This window comes from Hyperolius riggenbachi, chromosome 6, assembly GCF_040937935.1.
Source record: "Hyperolius riggenbachi isolate aHypRig1 chromosome 6, aHypRig1.pri, whole genome shotgun sequence".
In the NCBI taxonomy this organism is placed as follows: Eukaryota; Metazoa; Chordata; class Amphibia; order Anura; family Hyperoliidae; genus Hyperolius; species Hyperolius riggenbachi.
In genome coordinates this window covers 378,006,342-378,022,395 of record NC_090651.1, presented here as the reverse complement: position 1 = coordinate 378,022,395, position 16,054 = coordinate 378,006,342, and the positions used below count along the sequence as shown (strand labels likewise).

General features: G+C 43.8%; 1 protein-coding gene across 1 annotated transcript in view; it reads left to right on the top strand.

The window, feature by feature from the left end:
* The window catches only part of LOC137522295 (trypsin-like), a 29,562-nt gene extending 26,356 nt beyond the window's left edge, over nucleotides 1-3,206 (top strand). The window contains exon 5 of the mRNA XM_068242326.1: nucleotides 2,959-3,206. Coding sequence (XP_068098427.1) covers nucleotides 2,959-3,141 — 183 coding nt within the window. The 3' untranslated portion in view covers nucleotides 3,142-3,206. The remainder of the gene's footprint in view (nucleotides 1-2,958) is intronic.
* The last annotated feature ends 12,848 nt before the right edge of the window (nucleotides 3,207-16,054 follow it).

Sequence of the window (16,054 nt, the reverse complement as noted above, 5' to 3'; positions counted from 1 at the left end):
TAACGCTAAACCACGCCCACTTTCATTTTCATGAATTGCACTTTCTTCCGTTTTAACGCATCACTAACGAATGATTACCGAATGATTACCGAATGCTCGCTAACAGCTGTAGATAAATTTGATGAATCCTGAAATCAACTTAACGAATTCGGTATTTTACCGAACTGTCGTTAACCAATTCGATAAGTCTTGATGAATCGAGGCCAAAGTCTTGTTTTAGATCAACACATGGCCTCAATTCACTAAGCAGTTTAGACTAATCTACTGATGGTTTGTAGTATACTGACTGTTTGGTCAGTTGCATCAAAGGGGAATTCACTATTACCAAATGTTTTAGACCTGTTTTTAGACCTGGGCCTCGATTCATCAATACTTATCGAATTGGTTAACGACAGTTCGGTAAAACACCGAATTCGTTAAGTTGATTTCAGGATTCATCAAATTTATCTACAGCTGTTAGCGAGCATTCGGTAATCATTCGGTAATCATTTGTTAGTGATGCGTTAAAACGGAAGAAAGTGCAATTCATGAAAATGAATGTGGGCGTGGTTTAGCGTTACATTTAGGATTAGTTATCTCCTTCACTGCTCTGTCGTTATTCCTGTCAGATCATTGCTGACAGAGAAGATGGAGCCATGTGAAGTGGTTACCGGTATGTATCAGCTGAGAGTGATTCAAAGGCGCAGAAGGGCAAGAATAAGGTCTAGAACCATATCAATTTGCAAGAGAATAGATTTATTTGCTATAACAGGACATTGGCATTTCTCTTGAATCATCTTGTAAGAGAACACAGGCAGTGCCGGGGTTAACTAATTTGCTAGCTGCACTATATTTTTTAGAAAAAGCTCCTATCAAGCCGCAGCTGGCGAAATTGTGGGATTGTCCCAAACTACTTCCAGAATCCTGGTCCAGGTGTTAAGCCCTATTCCGAACGTTGCTACATAGTGTTCAAAGGACTGCCTTTTACCCACAATTCCATGGGAATCTTATGGCCTTGTGTTAAATTACTGCTGTAAAATGGAAATATCGACACATTACCGAATGGTTATCGATATTTTATGGAATTTATACCGAATGCGGAAAAACCTTGATGAATACAACTAGAAATTGATAAACTTCAAATTTGGTAATTTAACAAACTGGAAAAAGTTATCTCAAAAACAATGATGAATCGAGGCCCTGGTCTAAATCATTTGGTAATTAGGTGGGTAAAGCAGGGGAAATGATCAAAAGATGCAATTCACAAACGAGTAGCTATGACTTACAACCTTCTCCTCTGATGAGCTCTCCTCTGTATACAATTAAACTCCTGCATAATTAATTCAAAAGATTCCATCCTCACATCTAAAATACCTCACAGAATTACTTTACCTACAGACATCAGCTGTTCTAATCTCTGTCAGAAAAAGTGGGCGTGGTTATTCCTTGTTTGCCTTTGTGAATTGTGTAATTGCTGAATGTTAGACCAGGTGTAAAAACAGGTCTAAAACATGACACCAAACCATCAGTAGACTAAAAACTATCTGTAGACTAGTCTAAACTGCTTAGTGAATTGAGGCCATGGTTGTGGTTTGGAATGTGTTGTGGAATGGGAAAAAGTTATGTGATCATAAATGGCAGAGTATACATGTAACTTTTCAGTTTTGATTCCAAGGTTGGTGCTGTCTTGAATGGGTGTGGCAAGGCGTTCCAAAGGGTAGGGACAGCATGACCGAAGACTTCACCTCCAAATGTTTTAAAGTTGACTCTGGGGGTGATCATTACCTATAAAATCAAACAAAATTCTCAAGAGGTGGCACTCATGACTTGCTGTCCCTATTTGCATGCAAATAAACCGCAAGCAAATAATGATTGGATAAAACTTCACTATATACAAGCACTTGGTGCAAAACACCTTTGAATAACAAGTTAATAGCCCCAGCAGTATTTGTGCTTCCAATAATCAGGTTAACTTATTATAACAGTCAATGAACACAAAAAAAGTTCTTCCTATTCCTTGAAGTTGCCACTTCCATACCTCTGCCTCAGATAGCAAAAGCCTCCACCACACCCCAGGTGGTCCACTCACCGTGTATGTTGACCCAAATAGGGTCCAATATGCCTTGGGACCATTCCTGAGTCGTCCCCCACCACTCTGGCAATGCTGTACTTCCTCTCAATAGGCCTGATTCCTTTTCCCTGGTTCACTTGTATAGTTTTGCACCTCAATAAAAATACTACAAATAGTATGATACCGCTAAAACATTTATTTGGTATAAAATCGATTTGCACTCACATATTCCAAGAAGTACATTAGGATTTGAGTTTTAAAAAATGGGCTCTCCCCCGTAGGTTGGCTGGTTGGCAGGCTTGGTATCCCAGACCGTGTGACCTCCGCTGCACGCTTGGTCGATTTGCCGTGTCTCTGGTCTAAGGCCCTCACCGCTGCCAGGTCCCGTCCGTGCCGCTTATCCCGCTTCCGCATCAGGCTCCGCCCTACCGATTCCATCACAACGTGACTCGTCAGGGGCGAACCGACCGAGCGAGAGACGGAGGTACGCGGTCTGGGATACCAAGCCTGCCAGCCGGCCAACTTATGGGGGAGCCCGTTTTTTTAAAACTCTACGCCTAATGTACTTCTTGGAAAATGTGAGTGCAAAGAATGGAAGAATAAAGCTGTGCACAAGCTGGTACATTCTACTAGGCATGCACAGTCATTACTTGCACATGCCCAGTTGTGATGCGCTTGTCCAAGGCTGATAACACATACGGAAGAAGAAAAGAGTCCTGTGCCAGAACAGTGGGTGCAATGTGGGGCCCAGACCATGGTTTATCTGGTCCTCCCCATTACAAATGGCACTGGGTTATTTTTCCTGGAATGTGGGGGAGACAGCCAGCCATAACTCATAAGTGTGAGTCTGTCTACAGGTTTAACTAATCTACATACCGTTTGCATTTTCCTCTTCATTGCTCCTGTAGGGTGACTCTGGAGGTCCTCTGGTGTGCAATGGAGTCTTACAAGGCATCACGTCCTGGGGAGATCTTATCTGTGCACAGCCAAACAAGCCCGGAGTCTACACCAAACTGATCAACTACATTGACTGGATTAATAATATCATAGAGAATGAGCCTACAGAGGTCTGCCAGGGCATGTCTCGCTAGAATGTATGATGGCTGAGACCATCTTCCGGAATTAGATACTGCTTCCATTGTTCTCTAGTGTTGTAATGTACATATGCCGAACCCATACTATAAAGCCTGGGTTCTCAACATGTGTTACACTTACCCAAGCGGTGACTCTGGGGGCCATAGAGGGGCTCAGGGGGTACATGGACTTGTCACAGTCAATCCACGATAGCAATCGTTCAGATAAACATAAAATAAATCATATGCACAGAAGCCTAAATAAATATATTGAGCTAATTAAAAACATTAAAAAAAGTTTGAAAAGTAGTCAAAGAAATTTATGGAACACTCCTAATAAATTTTATGCCAACATCAAACCAACAAATGTTGAGTCAGGTAATACCTATAATCAGTGATGAGCAAGAATGCCAATATTGTTTTGGCACTAATTTTCACGAAAATAATATAATAATTCCATTTTTAAACGAAAAGGCTATTGAAAAGAAGTTTTGTTATTTTTTGACGTTTTTGCAATTTTTTGCAATAAAAATATTGCTTTTTGGCTGTAAAATAAGTTAGCGTTTTTGCAAAAATGTGAAAATACAAACTTTTTTTTTGCAAAAAATGTTCTTGAAATAAAAAATAGCATTTTCCATGGCAAAATGACTTTGGCGAACATTCGCAAGCAACGCTGCCTATAATGACTAACTCTACATAGTTTTCTTGCAAGCTTTCCCTTCACTACAGTTCTGATCCAGTTCTGTATCATGCTTGAAAACCAAACTTAAAGTGGACCCAAATTAAAAATACAAGATTTCAGAAACAAAATCTATTTTCTAAATTATAATAATAAATAGCAGCCTTTTCAGCTACATGATGACAAATATAAGATATTTTACATTTATTGGAGGAACTTCTCCCTTCCTTTCATATTGCCGGGACAGAATCCGGCAGAATGGTGGAGTAGGTGGTGTCCGGCAAAGGAGGAATTGCTAATGGCTACCACCTGTATAACCCTAGTTATGAAAAGAGAAGGGTGAAAAGCATGCACTGAAATGCTCATAGGCTTGAAGGAGTGTTTATCTTTTTATGTGTCAGGGTGGTGCAACTAAATATTTTGAATTAAAAAAATGTTTGGTTTGGGTCCGCTTTAAAGTTTTGATAGCTTAAATACACAAAATCTGATTTGCAAGGAAACACAATTACATGCCAGTACAAGAGGATTAACTATAAAAGTTAGTTGTTGTTCCTCACTTATGCCCGACTCATTATGACCAATGGACAACATCACGTCAGACCCCTCTATCCTCTACATCAGGGCTTTTCAACCTGTGGTACGCGTACCACCAGTGGTACTTTGCTGTTGGCCAGGTGGTACACACCAGGCTTGTCTACCACTTGTCATGGTCCAATCTTGCCTCCACAAAGTTCAGCTCCCCCTCGCTCGCTGTTCGCTGTGCTGCCCTACGGCATACTTCAGGCCTCAGATCAGTTGCGAAGAGAAAGCCAGGCAATCGGTGCACAGTGACAGTGACAGTCGGGTTACTGCTGATCTGAGGTCTGAACTATTCTGCAGGGCAGCACAGCGAGGACCTCGGGGGCCAAAGAGGCTTCCCCCTTCCTCCACAGTAGACGTGATCCAGCGAATGGACGCCCAAAGATCTCCTTGTCAGCATACGCAGTAGCAGCTCTCCGCTTTGATTCTGGTGGAAACAGCCGAGCCTGATCTGGTCCGCTCTACTGCGCAGGCGCACAGGTGGTACTTCTAAATTTTCAGGTGATAAAAGTGGTACAATTAGTGAAAAGATTGAAAAGCCCTGCTCTACATCTACTATCTCTCTGAAAGCTTGACCAAGCTCATGATTGCTTTGACCCCATTTACCCATGGTGGTCCCACTATGCCAACAAAAACTGTCCTCCATTGCAGACTTCAGCATTCATGGGAAAGTAAGGGCACCAGTCTAGTTTAGGGGACCTACCGCACATCCCCATAGACTAGCATCACTCACCACCACATACACTAGCATCACTTGCTGCCCACCAGATGCATTCATCTAAATAAATATTACAAACACTTTGAGAAGACAAATTTCCTGAATGAATTATGCTAAAAATGTTGAAAGAAACCCACTACTTACCATGTATGAGCCGTCAGAACACCAGACTTCCCGCTCAGGCGGCCATCTTGCCTCGTCACTCTGAGTCGTTCCTGCCTCAGGAACAGCTCAGAGTAAAAAAAAAACAAACCAAAAAAAAAAAAAAAAAACACTTAATGGTGGAAAATGATATAACATTCAATCATTATTAATTTTATGTTTTGTTCTTTTGTTTTTTTATGTATCTATTTTAATTATTGAAATAATTTGATTTACTGGAATCATTGCCCCCTTCTCTGCTCACTTCTCTCGTACAACTTTATTATTATTATTCTAACTCTATGTTCACTTGGATAGTGGAGATTGCCCCCCAGGACCCTACCCCGCCTGCTCAGCTCACTGGGCTTAACACTGCGAATTGGAGTTGGGGCAACCTGCAAGCGGGTAATGGTCTTGGCATGCAATCTTTGCTATTCACGTGAACATACAGACAGAATAAAAAGAGGACCAAACCATAGCCCAGCAAGCGAAGCAAGCGTGCAAAGGGACAATGATTCCAGGGTGATTACCTTAAACATGGCATGAATAGTTATAAGAAAAAGAGTTTTTATTTATGCTGATGAGTTTCGTGGGATCAGTTGCCCACTTACTCAGGCCAATGTTCAATGCCAGCTGCAACTAAAACCAGGCTTCTCAGAGGTCCCCAAAGCTCAGTTTTAGTTGCAGGTGGCACTGAACATTGGCATGAGGAGGTGGGAAACTGTTCCCTATGAAACATGTTGCCATATTGTGTAGATAAGAAGTCTATGTCTTATAACAAAAAAAAGTCAATGTCTTATAACCAAGTGTGTCCTCTTTGAGGTAAGCCAGCTTCCCTTTTTTTTCATTTTATGAGTTTTAACTGGTTTCATCCAAACTGCCAAACTGGGTGCCACTTTTCCCTTGTGCATTATACACACCCTCGTCCGGAGGGTGGGCCCCAGCTTGGGTACATCAAGCTGTTAATCCTCGTTCACAAGAGAGCGACCATAACCTGGAGAGTCCAGTTCACCCAAATGGATGCGGTTTTTCTCCATTTGCCACATTGGTTGGTTTACCTTTGAGCAGCCTGCTTTGTTGTGGATATTACATCTGTTGATCACCTACCAACATCAGAACTGTCAATACTACACAATTTCAGCTCCCTTTGTCTCTGTGGTTTTTATTTACAGGTGCAGAGTCATCTTGTCTCTCTTGAGGTGGACATACACTTATAGATTTGCAGCAGAATCGACCATCAGATAGATTTCTGGCAGATGCCTGATAAGTCCAATCTGACAGGACTCTATCTGATGTGTGCCACACACTAGGGACAGATTTCCTATATATTTCAGAATGAAATCTATTGGAAATCTATCTAAATGCATTATTGGACTATTAGATCCAATGCAACTCTATGGGCCATTGATCTGCTGCCAGCAGCAGATCGACCTAGATCTTCCATAAATAGATCATAATCGATTTCTGATCGATCAATACTATAGAATCAATCTATCAATGGCTTAAATCGACCAGTGTATGGGCCCCCGTAGTCACAGGTGTCAGACTCCAGTCCTCAAGTGCCATATACATCCCAGGGTTTAGGATGGACTGAGAAATGGAGAAATGTGTTCTTTTTAATGACTCACAGCTTTCCTAACTCAGTCCCATCAATGAATTTGAGCTGTTCCAAAAATATGTGAGGACCTCGGCCTTTGAGGACTGGAGTTGGACATCCCATTCCCTGCGTCTAAGTGATCTTGTGGTAGCATACAGAGGCGGAGTTCCATTACTTTTTATACTTGACAGCCAGGGTAAATGGCTAAATTATTTTAAAATCACTTAGTAAAAGTAAAGAATGAAGACAGTACATCAATATTACAATAGTAATAAAAAGTATGTGAACCCTTTGGAAATATATATTGATTTCTGAACAAACTGGTCATAAAATGTGATCTGATCTTCATCTAAGTCACAACAATAGACAATCACAGTCTGCTTAACTACTTACTGCACCAGGTGCAGTATAATCACGTCCTGGGAAACTTCATTTGAAGTCCCAGGGCCGTGAAAATGAGTCAAAGGGAGCGGGCGGCCGCCTCACCCTCCCACGTGTGAAGCCGCCCATGCTACCATTATTGCCAGTTAGTGGGGACATGAATGAATACATCACAACACATTTTATTTATTAAAAACACCTACAATTACATCTAAAGTTTACTATTTCCATCTCACACTCCCCCTTAGTACCCAAACATTATATATATATATATATATATATATATATATATATATATATATATATATATATATATATATATATATATGTACACATAAATAGTTGCCTTAGGGACTGAACTTTTTAATAGATTTATCAAGGGGCTTTATAACTGTTATTTTTTTTCATTTGTGGGCTTATAAATAGTGATGGACGCAAAACTGAAAAAAAATGCACCTTTATTTCCAAATAAAATATTGGCGCCATACATTGTACTAGGGAAAAAATGTAAACGTTGCAATAACTGGAACAAATGGGCAAATAAAATGTGGGTTTTATCCATAGTAGAACGTTTTATTTATTATGCCAATTAAAATGTGTTTAGAATAAAATAATTCTTAGCATAATGTACCTCCCAAAGAAAGCCTAATTGGTGGTGAAAAAAACAAGATATAGTTCATGTCGTTGTGATTAAGTTATTGGCGAAAGAATGGGAGGAGCGCTGACAGGTGAAAATTGCTCTGGTCCTAAAAGGGTAAAACCTCTCAGTGGTCAAGTGGTTAAACTAATACAACACAAATAATTAAATGTTTCCATGTTTTTATTGAACACACCATGTACACATTCACAGTGCAGGCAGAAAAGGTATGTGAACCCCGAGACTAATGACATCTCCAAGAGCTAATTGGAGTGAGGTGTAAGCCAACTGGAGTCCAATCAATGAGATGGGATTGGAAGTGTTGGTTACAGCTGCCCTGCCCTATACAAAACTTAAACCAGTTTTGGGTTTGCTTTTCCCAAGAAGCATTGCCTGATGTGAATGATGCCTCGCACAATTGTTCACATACCTTTTATTGCTACTCTACATAAAGTAAAGTAAACTTATGATTTTTTTCTTTTGAACCATCAGAAATTACAATCACACAGCGAAATCCCCCTTAGAGAATATTGCGATAGCGTCACACTCGCAGCATCTTAGCAATGCTAGTTGCGATTTTCCATTGTAAAGCACCAGCCATAACTGCCAGTGCTGCTTCCTGCTTATGATATATTAATAGTTTAGTCCTGAGCTAAAAAGTTTGGAAATGGCACGCAGATGTATAAGTATGCCAATAATAGCACAAAGCTATAAATAGCCTCCCCTGGTTGTGAGAAACCAGCAGATGACAAGAGCAGCAGAAGGCTTGTCTAGCTGGCACCATTCCTGTCTTTCCAGTGCCTCATAGCTAACATGACAACACACCCCAGAGGTTATATAATTATCTCGTTTAAAGGACAACTGAACTTATAGGGATATGAAGTCTGCCATATTTATTTCATTTTAAGCAATGCCAGCTGCCTGGCTGTCCTGCTGATCTATTTGGCTGAAGTAGTGTCTGAATCACACACCAGAAACAAGCATGTAGCTAATCTTGTCAGATCTGACAATAATGTCAGAAACACCTGATCTGCTGCATGCTTGTTCAGGGGCTATGACTGAAAGTATAAGAGGCAGAGGGTGTCTTTTAAACACATTAAATGATACAATGCTGGTGGTGTTAATATTAAATAATAATGTGTGGGTTTTTTTTGCATTTTATTACATTTTAAGATAACAGCCAGTGTGGGGTTCCCCACCCCTTGCCACCCATGCAGTCTGGTATAGCTAGAATTCGGTGACCCAGCCAGGTGGTGATCTGTGCTCTGAGCTATGACAGCCCCCATGATCCCTGATGGATGTGGGGGGTGGGGGTGGGGGGGGAGGAGTCTGTAAGAGACAGAAGGGGAAGCCTTCCTTTCTCCCACAAAGCCCTGTCCATATCATGGACAAGGGACCCATTCCCTCCTCCAGTTCCTGGTAGAAGTTGTGGTAATTACCCTCACAAATGTGTGGACAGCTCCTGGGGGGCTTATGGTAGAAACTTGAAGCACCGTTTAATATTAAAGAGACTCTGTAACATGAAAAAGTGCCCCTGGAGGGTACTTACCTCAGGGAAGGGGGGGGGGGGGACAGACTATAAATCCTATTGAGGCTTCCCCGTCCTCCCCATCCCACAGTGGCAGTGCTGGACCCTCCCCCCGAAACCACAGCCGGCTGTGGTGCAGGAGCAGTAGTGCCTGCAATATTTACCTTCCCCGGCTCCAGCGCAGGCACAGTAGCAGCATCCCGATGGACTAAGGCGGAAATAGCTGGGCCTTATAGGGTCCGCTCTTCTGCGCAGGTGACTTGCGCCTGTAGAGTGGACACAATTGGGATCGGCTATTTCCACCTTAGCCCGAGCTGCTACTGTGTCTGCACTGGAGCTAGGAAGGTAAATACTTACATTCCCTCCATTCCTGGACCTCTAGCGCTGCCACCGTGAGACGGAGGAGGAAGGGGGAAGCCTTGATAGAATCAAGAGGCTCTCCCGAGGTATGTACCCCCAGGGGCACTTTTTGAAGTTACAGGTTCTCTTTAAGGGGACCCTCAGATGTTTGATCCCTAAAGATGGCCCGAACTGTTCACCAGCGAACAGTATTCTGCGAACGTTCGCTATTCGCATTCTCGGCGAACAGTGAACATTTGGCGTGTTCGACCCGCCCTCTCTACATCATCACTGAGCTAAACTTTGACCCATTACCTCACAACCAGCAGACACATGGCAGCCAATCAGCTAGCACCTCCTCCTGGACCTCCCACCTCTCTATCAAAAAGCAGTTGTGGTGGCCATATTGGATTCATTCTCTGCTGGCTGCTGACTGTTAGTGAGAGCAGGGTCAGACTTGCTGCAGATAGGTAGGGAAAGCATTAGCTAGGCCTGTATTCTTGTTCCTTACTTGCTGTGAAAGCACCCCAAACAGCCTTATTGAGGGCTAGAAGATCAGTCTCCTGTAGTTTTTTTGTGTTGACACTCCACAGCCCACTGACACTCAGAGCTGTGTGCACACTACTGCTGTTGCTACATTAAGTTGTGCGCACAGTACCACTCCAGTGCATTATTATTTCCCTGTATTCTGATAGTACTATTGTATCTCTCTGTGTGAGACACTCCACAGCCCACTGACACCCAGAGCTGTGCATAATGGGATTTCTGCCCTTTAGGGATTAAAACCTGATTGCATCAACTCTGTAATATTTGGTGGGACTTTTGGCATGGATCCCCCTCCGGCATGCCGCAGTCCAGGTGTTATGGCCCATACTCACGAGGGACTTTTGTCGCCTCAACACGCGGCGCGCGCGTGTTGTGGCGACAGGTCGCCCGTGAGTATGGGCCGTTGCACGCGCGCGTACCCCGAACTGTCGCCCGTCGCTCATGTCGCCATGCGATTTAAAGTTTCAATCGCATGGCGACAGTCGCCGCCGCACCTCCGCCGCAACTGTCGCTAGTCCGCGTGAGTACGCGGACTAGCGACAGCAACCTCCATTAAAGTATATGGAGCTTCCGGCGGAGGGAGGAGGAACGTCGGCGACAGTTTCCGCCTCGCCGCTGGTCCCTCTTCCACGTGTGTACGCGGAGGGACCTGGCGAGGAGCTGTCGCCGGCCTGTCGCCCACACGCTCACGTGTGCTGGCGACAGGCAACATTTGCAGCCCGTGAGTACGGGCCATTAGACTCCTTGAAACAACTCTTCCATCACTTTTGTGGCCAGAAACAGTCTTTGTAGGTTTTAAAATTCACCTGCCCATTGAAGTCCATGGCGGTTCGCCAGATTTGCCTGTTTGCGAACATTTGCGAACCAAAATGTGATGTTCGCGACATCTCTACTGATCCCTTACCAGGAAATCTGAAAAATTTAACTTTATTAGAAAAAAAATTCAACAGTGGTCTTTTTTAATCATTGCTATATATTTATTTTCTCTGTATACTTTTATCTTCTGCTGTCGCTGTCATCTGTATACTTACTTTTCTCTTTTTATCCTCTTTTAATTCTGCTTACTTTCTTTTGCCTTTTCTTATCTTGATTTCAGAGTGTCCCTGCAGTCACTGCTCCTCCTTAGACAATTGCTATACTGTAGAGACAGGGCCGAGCCTGGGCGGGTGCTGCGGGTGCAAGGCACCCAAGCACCTGCCTCTGAGAGGCGCCGCTCTCCCCCTGTGGCCGATGTTCGCTCGCTCCCTCTAGCCGCCGGCGCCGCCGCGTCAGACCTCAATCAGGCGGGCGGGCGCTTGGACCTAGCACGCCGCACTGATATGCGGAAGTGACATCACTTCCGCATATAGAGCGGGTGCGTCCAGCGCCCTCTTCCTGGTCGGGTCGCCCGCTGATTGAGGTCGGAAGCTGCGGCAAGGTAAGGGGGGAGTGGCGGCAGCGGCTAGAGGGGAGGGGAGCGCTCCTGTCACTAACTACCTAAACGGGGACCCTATACCCCCTGGCTACCTAGACTGGGCACATATACCCCCTGGCTACCTATGCTGGGCACATATACCCCCTGGCTACCTATGCTGGGCACATATACCCCCTGGCTACCTATGCTGGGCACATATACCCCCTGGCTACCTATGCTGGGCACATATACCCCCTGGCTACCTATGCTGGGCACATATACCCCCTGGCTACCTATGCTGGGCACATATACCCCCTGGCTACCTATGCTGGGCACATATACCCCCTGGCTACCTATGCTGGGCACATATACCCCCTGGCTACCTATGCTGGGCACATATACCCCCTGGCTACCTATGCTGGGCACATATACCCCCTGGCTACCTGTGCTGGGCACATATACCCCCTGGCTACCTGTGCTTGGCACATATACCCCCTGGCTACCTGTGCTGGGCACATATACCCCCTGGCTACCTGTTCTGGGCACATATACCCCCTGGCTACCTGTGCTGGGCACATATACCCCCTGGCTACCTGTGCTGGGCACATATACCCCCTGGCTACCTGTGCTGGCACATATACCCCCTGGCTACCTGTGCTGGGCACATATACCCCCTGGCTACCTGTGCTGGGCACATATACCCCCTGGCTACCTGTGCTGGGACATAAACACCTGCCTACATATACTGGGACATATACACCTGCCTGCATATACTGGGACATATACACCTGCCTACATATACTGGGACATATACACCTGCCTACATATACTGGGACATATACACCTGCCTACATATACTGGGGACATATACCCCTGCCTACATATACTGGGCACATATATCCCTGGCTATATATTCTGGGGACACTGGCTGTTTGTCATTATGTGCATTTGCTGGTGAAAAGCTGTCTTTTTATGTGCATTTGCTGGTGAAAAGCTGTCTTTTTATGTGCATTTGCTGGTGAAAAGCTGTCTCTTATTATGTGCATTTGCTGGTGAAAAGCTGTCTCTTGTTATGTGCATTTGCTGGTGAAAAGCTGTCTCTTGTTATGTGCATTTACTGGTGAAAAGCTGTCTCTTGTTATGTGCATTTACTGGTGAAAAGCTGTCTCTTGTTATGTGCATTTACTGGTGAAAATCTGTCTCTTCTTATGTGCATTTACTGGTGAAAAGCTGTCTCTTGTTATGTGCATTTACTGGTGAAAAGCGGTCTCTTGTTATGTGCATTTACTGGTGAAAAGCGGTCTCTTGTTATGTGCATTTACTGGTGAAAAGCGGTCTCTTGTTATGTGCAATTACATGGGGAAAAGCTGTCTCTTGTGTGCATTTAGTGGGGAAATTTTGTCAGTAAAAATCTTTTGTCAGTAAATTTTTAGGTATTTGTCAGTAAAAAATAACGTGAAAGGGTGGCAACACTGGCAGGCTGCGTGGCGCAACGGGAAAGATACAGGCAGCCCACCTTGGGCTTGGCAGGGGGGAGGAGCCGACGTCAACGAGCGAGAGTAGGGTGGCCGCAGGCAGCCATAAATACACAGAGTGCGACTGCGTCGCACTCGCAGAGCCTCTCAGCCTGAGTCAGTCCAGAGACTAGCAGACTCGCAGGAAGCCAAAGCCAGCCAGGAGCAAGCCCATGGAAGAGGGGTAGGAATGGGGTATCACATGCATGCGTAAAGAGGTGGAAGGTGTGGGTGTGATTAGGCAGGACATGGGTGTGGTTATGTGGTTGGGCGCGGTTAATTTAACCACTCCCATAGGTGCCAGAGAAAATCTTGCACCCAGGTGCCAGGCACCCCAGGCTCACCCCCGTGTAGAGAGATCATCTTTTAGGGCTAGTGCACACCAAAAAGCTCAGCGTTTTTTTAAAGAGAACCCGAGGTGTGTTTAAAGAATGTTATCTGCATACAGAGGCTGGATCTGCCTATACAGCCCAGCCTCTGTTGCTATCCCAAACCCCACTAAGGTCCCCCTGCACTCTGCAATCCCTCATAAATCACAGCCGTGCTGTGAGGCTGTGTTTACATCTGAGTGTCAGTCTCAGCTGCTCCCCCGCCTCCTGCATAGCTCCAGTCCCTGCCCCCGTCCCTTCCCTCCAATCAGCAGGGACGGAAGGGATGCAGGCGGGGACTGGAGTTCTGCAGGAGGCAGAGAGAGCAGCAGACTGGCACTATAGAGATAAACACAGCCAGCTCTGACAAGCTGTTTGTCAGCAGTGTGGCTGTGATTTATGAGGGATTGCAGAGTGCAGGGGGACCTTAGGGGGGTTTGGGATAGCAACAGAGGCTGGGCTGTATAGGCAGATCCAGCCTCTGTATGCAGATAATATTCTTCAAACCCACCTCGGGTTCTCTTTAAGTGATTTTTTTAACGCGATTCTAGATACAAGCCTAGGGATTTTCTAATAATGTCTAGTGATTTTGGAGCGTTTTGGTGTAGTGTTTTTCATTTTTTCCAAAGCAGGATGTCCAGCCAAATACCCAAGATTCAACAAGGCTCAGGGGTGGAACCTTGGTTGTGACTGGCAAGGTAATAAGGTTGTATACCATATAGTCTCACTGCCAGAAAAGCTGTGATCCACTCTAAAATTACTTTAACTAGTTACTGTTTCCGAGGCAGGATGTCAACTAAAGACCCATGGGCGTAGATATCCGTACCTCGCTGTGAAGTGTTATTTAAAAAAATATTGAAATAATTACCTTAGGGACTCCATTTTTGTAATATGTATGTCATGAGGGTATATTACTGCTATTTGTTGCAAATAAGGGCTTGTAATTAGTGACAGATGCAAAACAGAAAAAATACAAATCTATTTCCAAATAAAATATTGTCATCATATATTGTACTAGGGGCATATTTTAAACATTGTAATAACCGGGACAAACAGGCAAGTAAAATGTGTGGGTTTTATCCACAGTACCATGTTTTATTTTAAAACTGTAATGGCTGAAATCTGAGACATAATGATTTTTCCCCTTATTATTCCCATTAAAATGCATTTAGAATAAAGTGTACCACCCAAAGAAAGCCTAAATGGTGGCTAGTGATAAAGTTATTGGCGAATAAAAGGGAGTAGAGCTGACAGGTGAAAATTGCTCTGGTCCATATGGGGAAAAAACCCTCAGTGGTGAAATGGTTAAACCCTTTCAGCTACTGGCATACCAAATGTAAATGGAAAGGTAAAGTTTATTTTTTAGAATTAACTTTCTCTCTGATTGTTGCAATTGGCTAATTATGGTGGACATGTGATCGTAAACCACACTGACTGATCTTCTGTTTCTCTTTGGTTTCCAAAACTGCAAGTTACACATGGTGCAGAAAAGGGATCTCAGGCATGACCACCTAATAGAAGACACTTAACCTATTTTGGTTCCTGGACGTAAAAACTACGTCCAGGAACCATGCGCGCTACCGCGCGCTTCTGCGGCCGATCGCGCGCGTGCACGTGCGCTCCCGGCCCGCGGTTCGTTAGCCAGGCAATCAGTGAATCGGGCTATGATGCCCGATCACTGATTCCTCTCCCCCGCTGAAAAAGCGACAGCTTCTCTCGGAAGCTGCGCCTTTTCTGGCTGTTCCCTCCCCAATGCGTCACTCTAAGCGTGTGTTACGCTTAGAGTGACGTCATGTAAACAAACTCATGGCCGCCATCTTTTGGCCAAAAAGTAAAACTACAACAAAAAGTGGAAACAATTTAAATCAACACACAATTACATTTAAAAAAATATGGTTTACATCCCACCCTCCCAAAAATACCCAAATAAAATGTTTAATATAAAAAAAAAAACCCTTACAATAAAAAAAAAACATGTAAATATTTACCTAAGGGTCTAAACTTTTTAAATATCAATGTAAAGATGAAATATTTCTATATATTTTTTTATTTTAAACTTGTAAATAGTGACAGATGCAAAACGGAAAAATGCACCTTTATTTCCAAATAAAATATTGTCGCCATACATTGTGATAGGGACATAATTTTAACGGTGTAATAACCGGGACATATGGGCAAATACAATACGTGAGTTTTAATTATGGAGGCATGTATTATTTTAAAACTATAATGGCTGAAAACTGAGAAATAATGAATTTTTTTCCGTTTTTTCTTATTCTTCCTGTTAAAATGCATTTACAGTAAAGTGGCTCTTAGCAAAATGTACCCCCCAAAGAAAGCCTAATTGGTGGCGGAAAAAACAAGATATAGATCAGTTCATTGTGATAAGTAGTGATAAAGTTATAGGCTAATGAATGGGAGGTGAACATTGCTGAAGTGAAAACGACGGAACGCGAATGGGTTAAGAAAAAAAAGATCAGTCCATTTTTTTTGGATCACTTATGTTCCCCA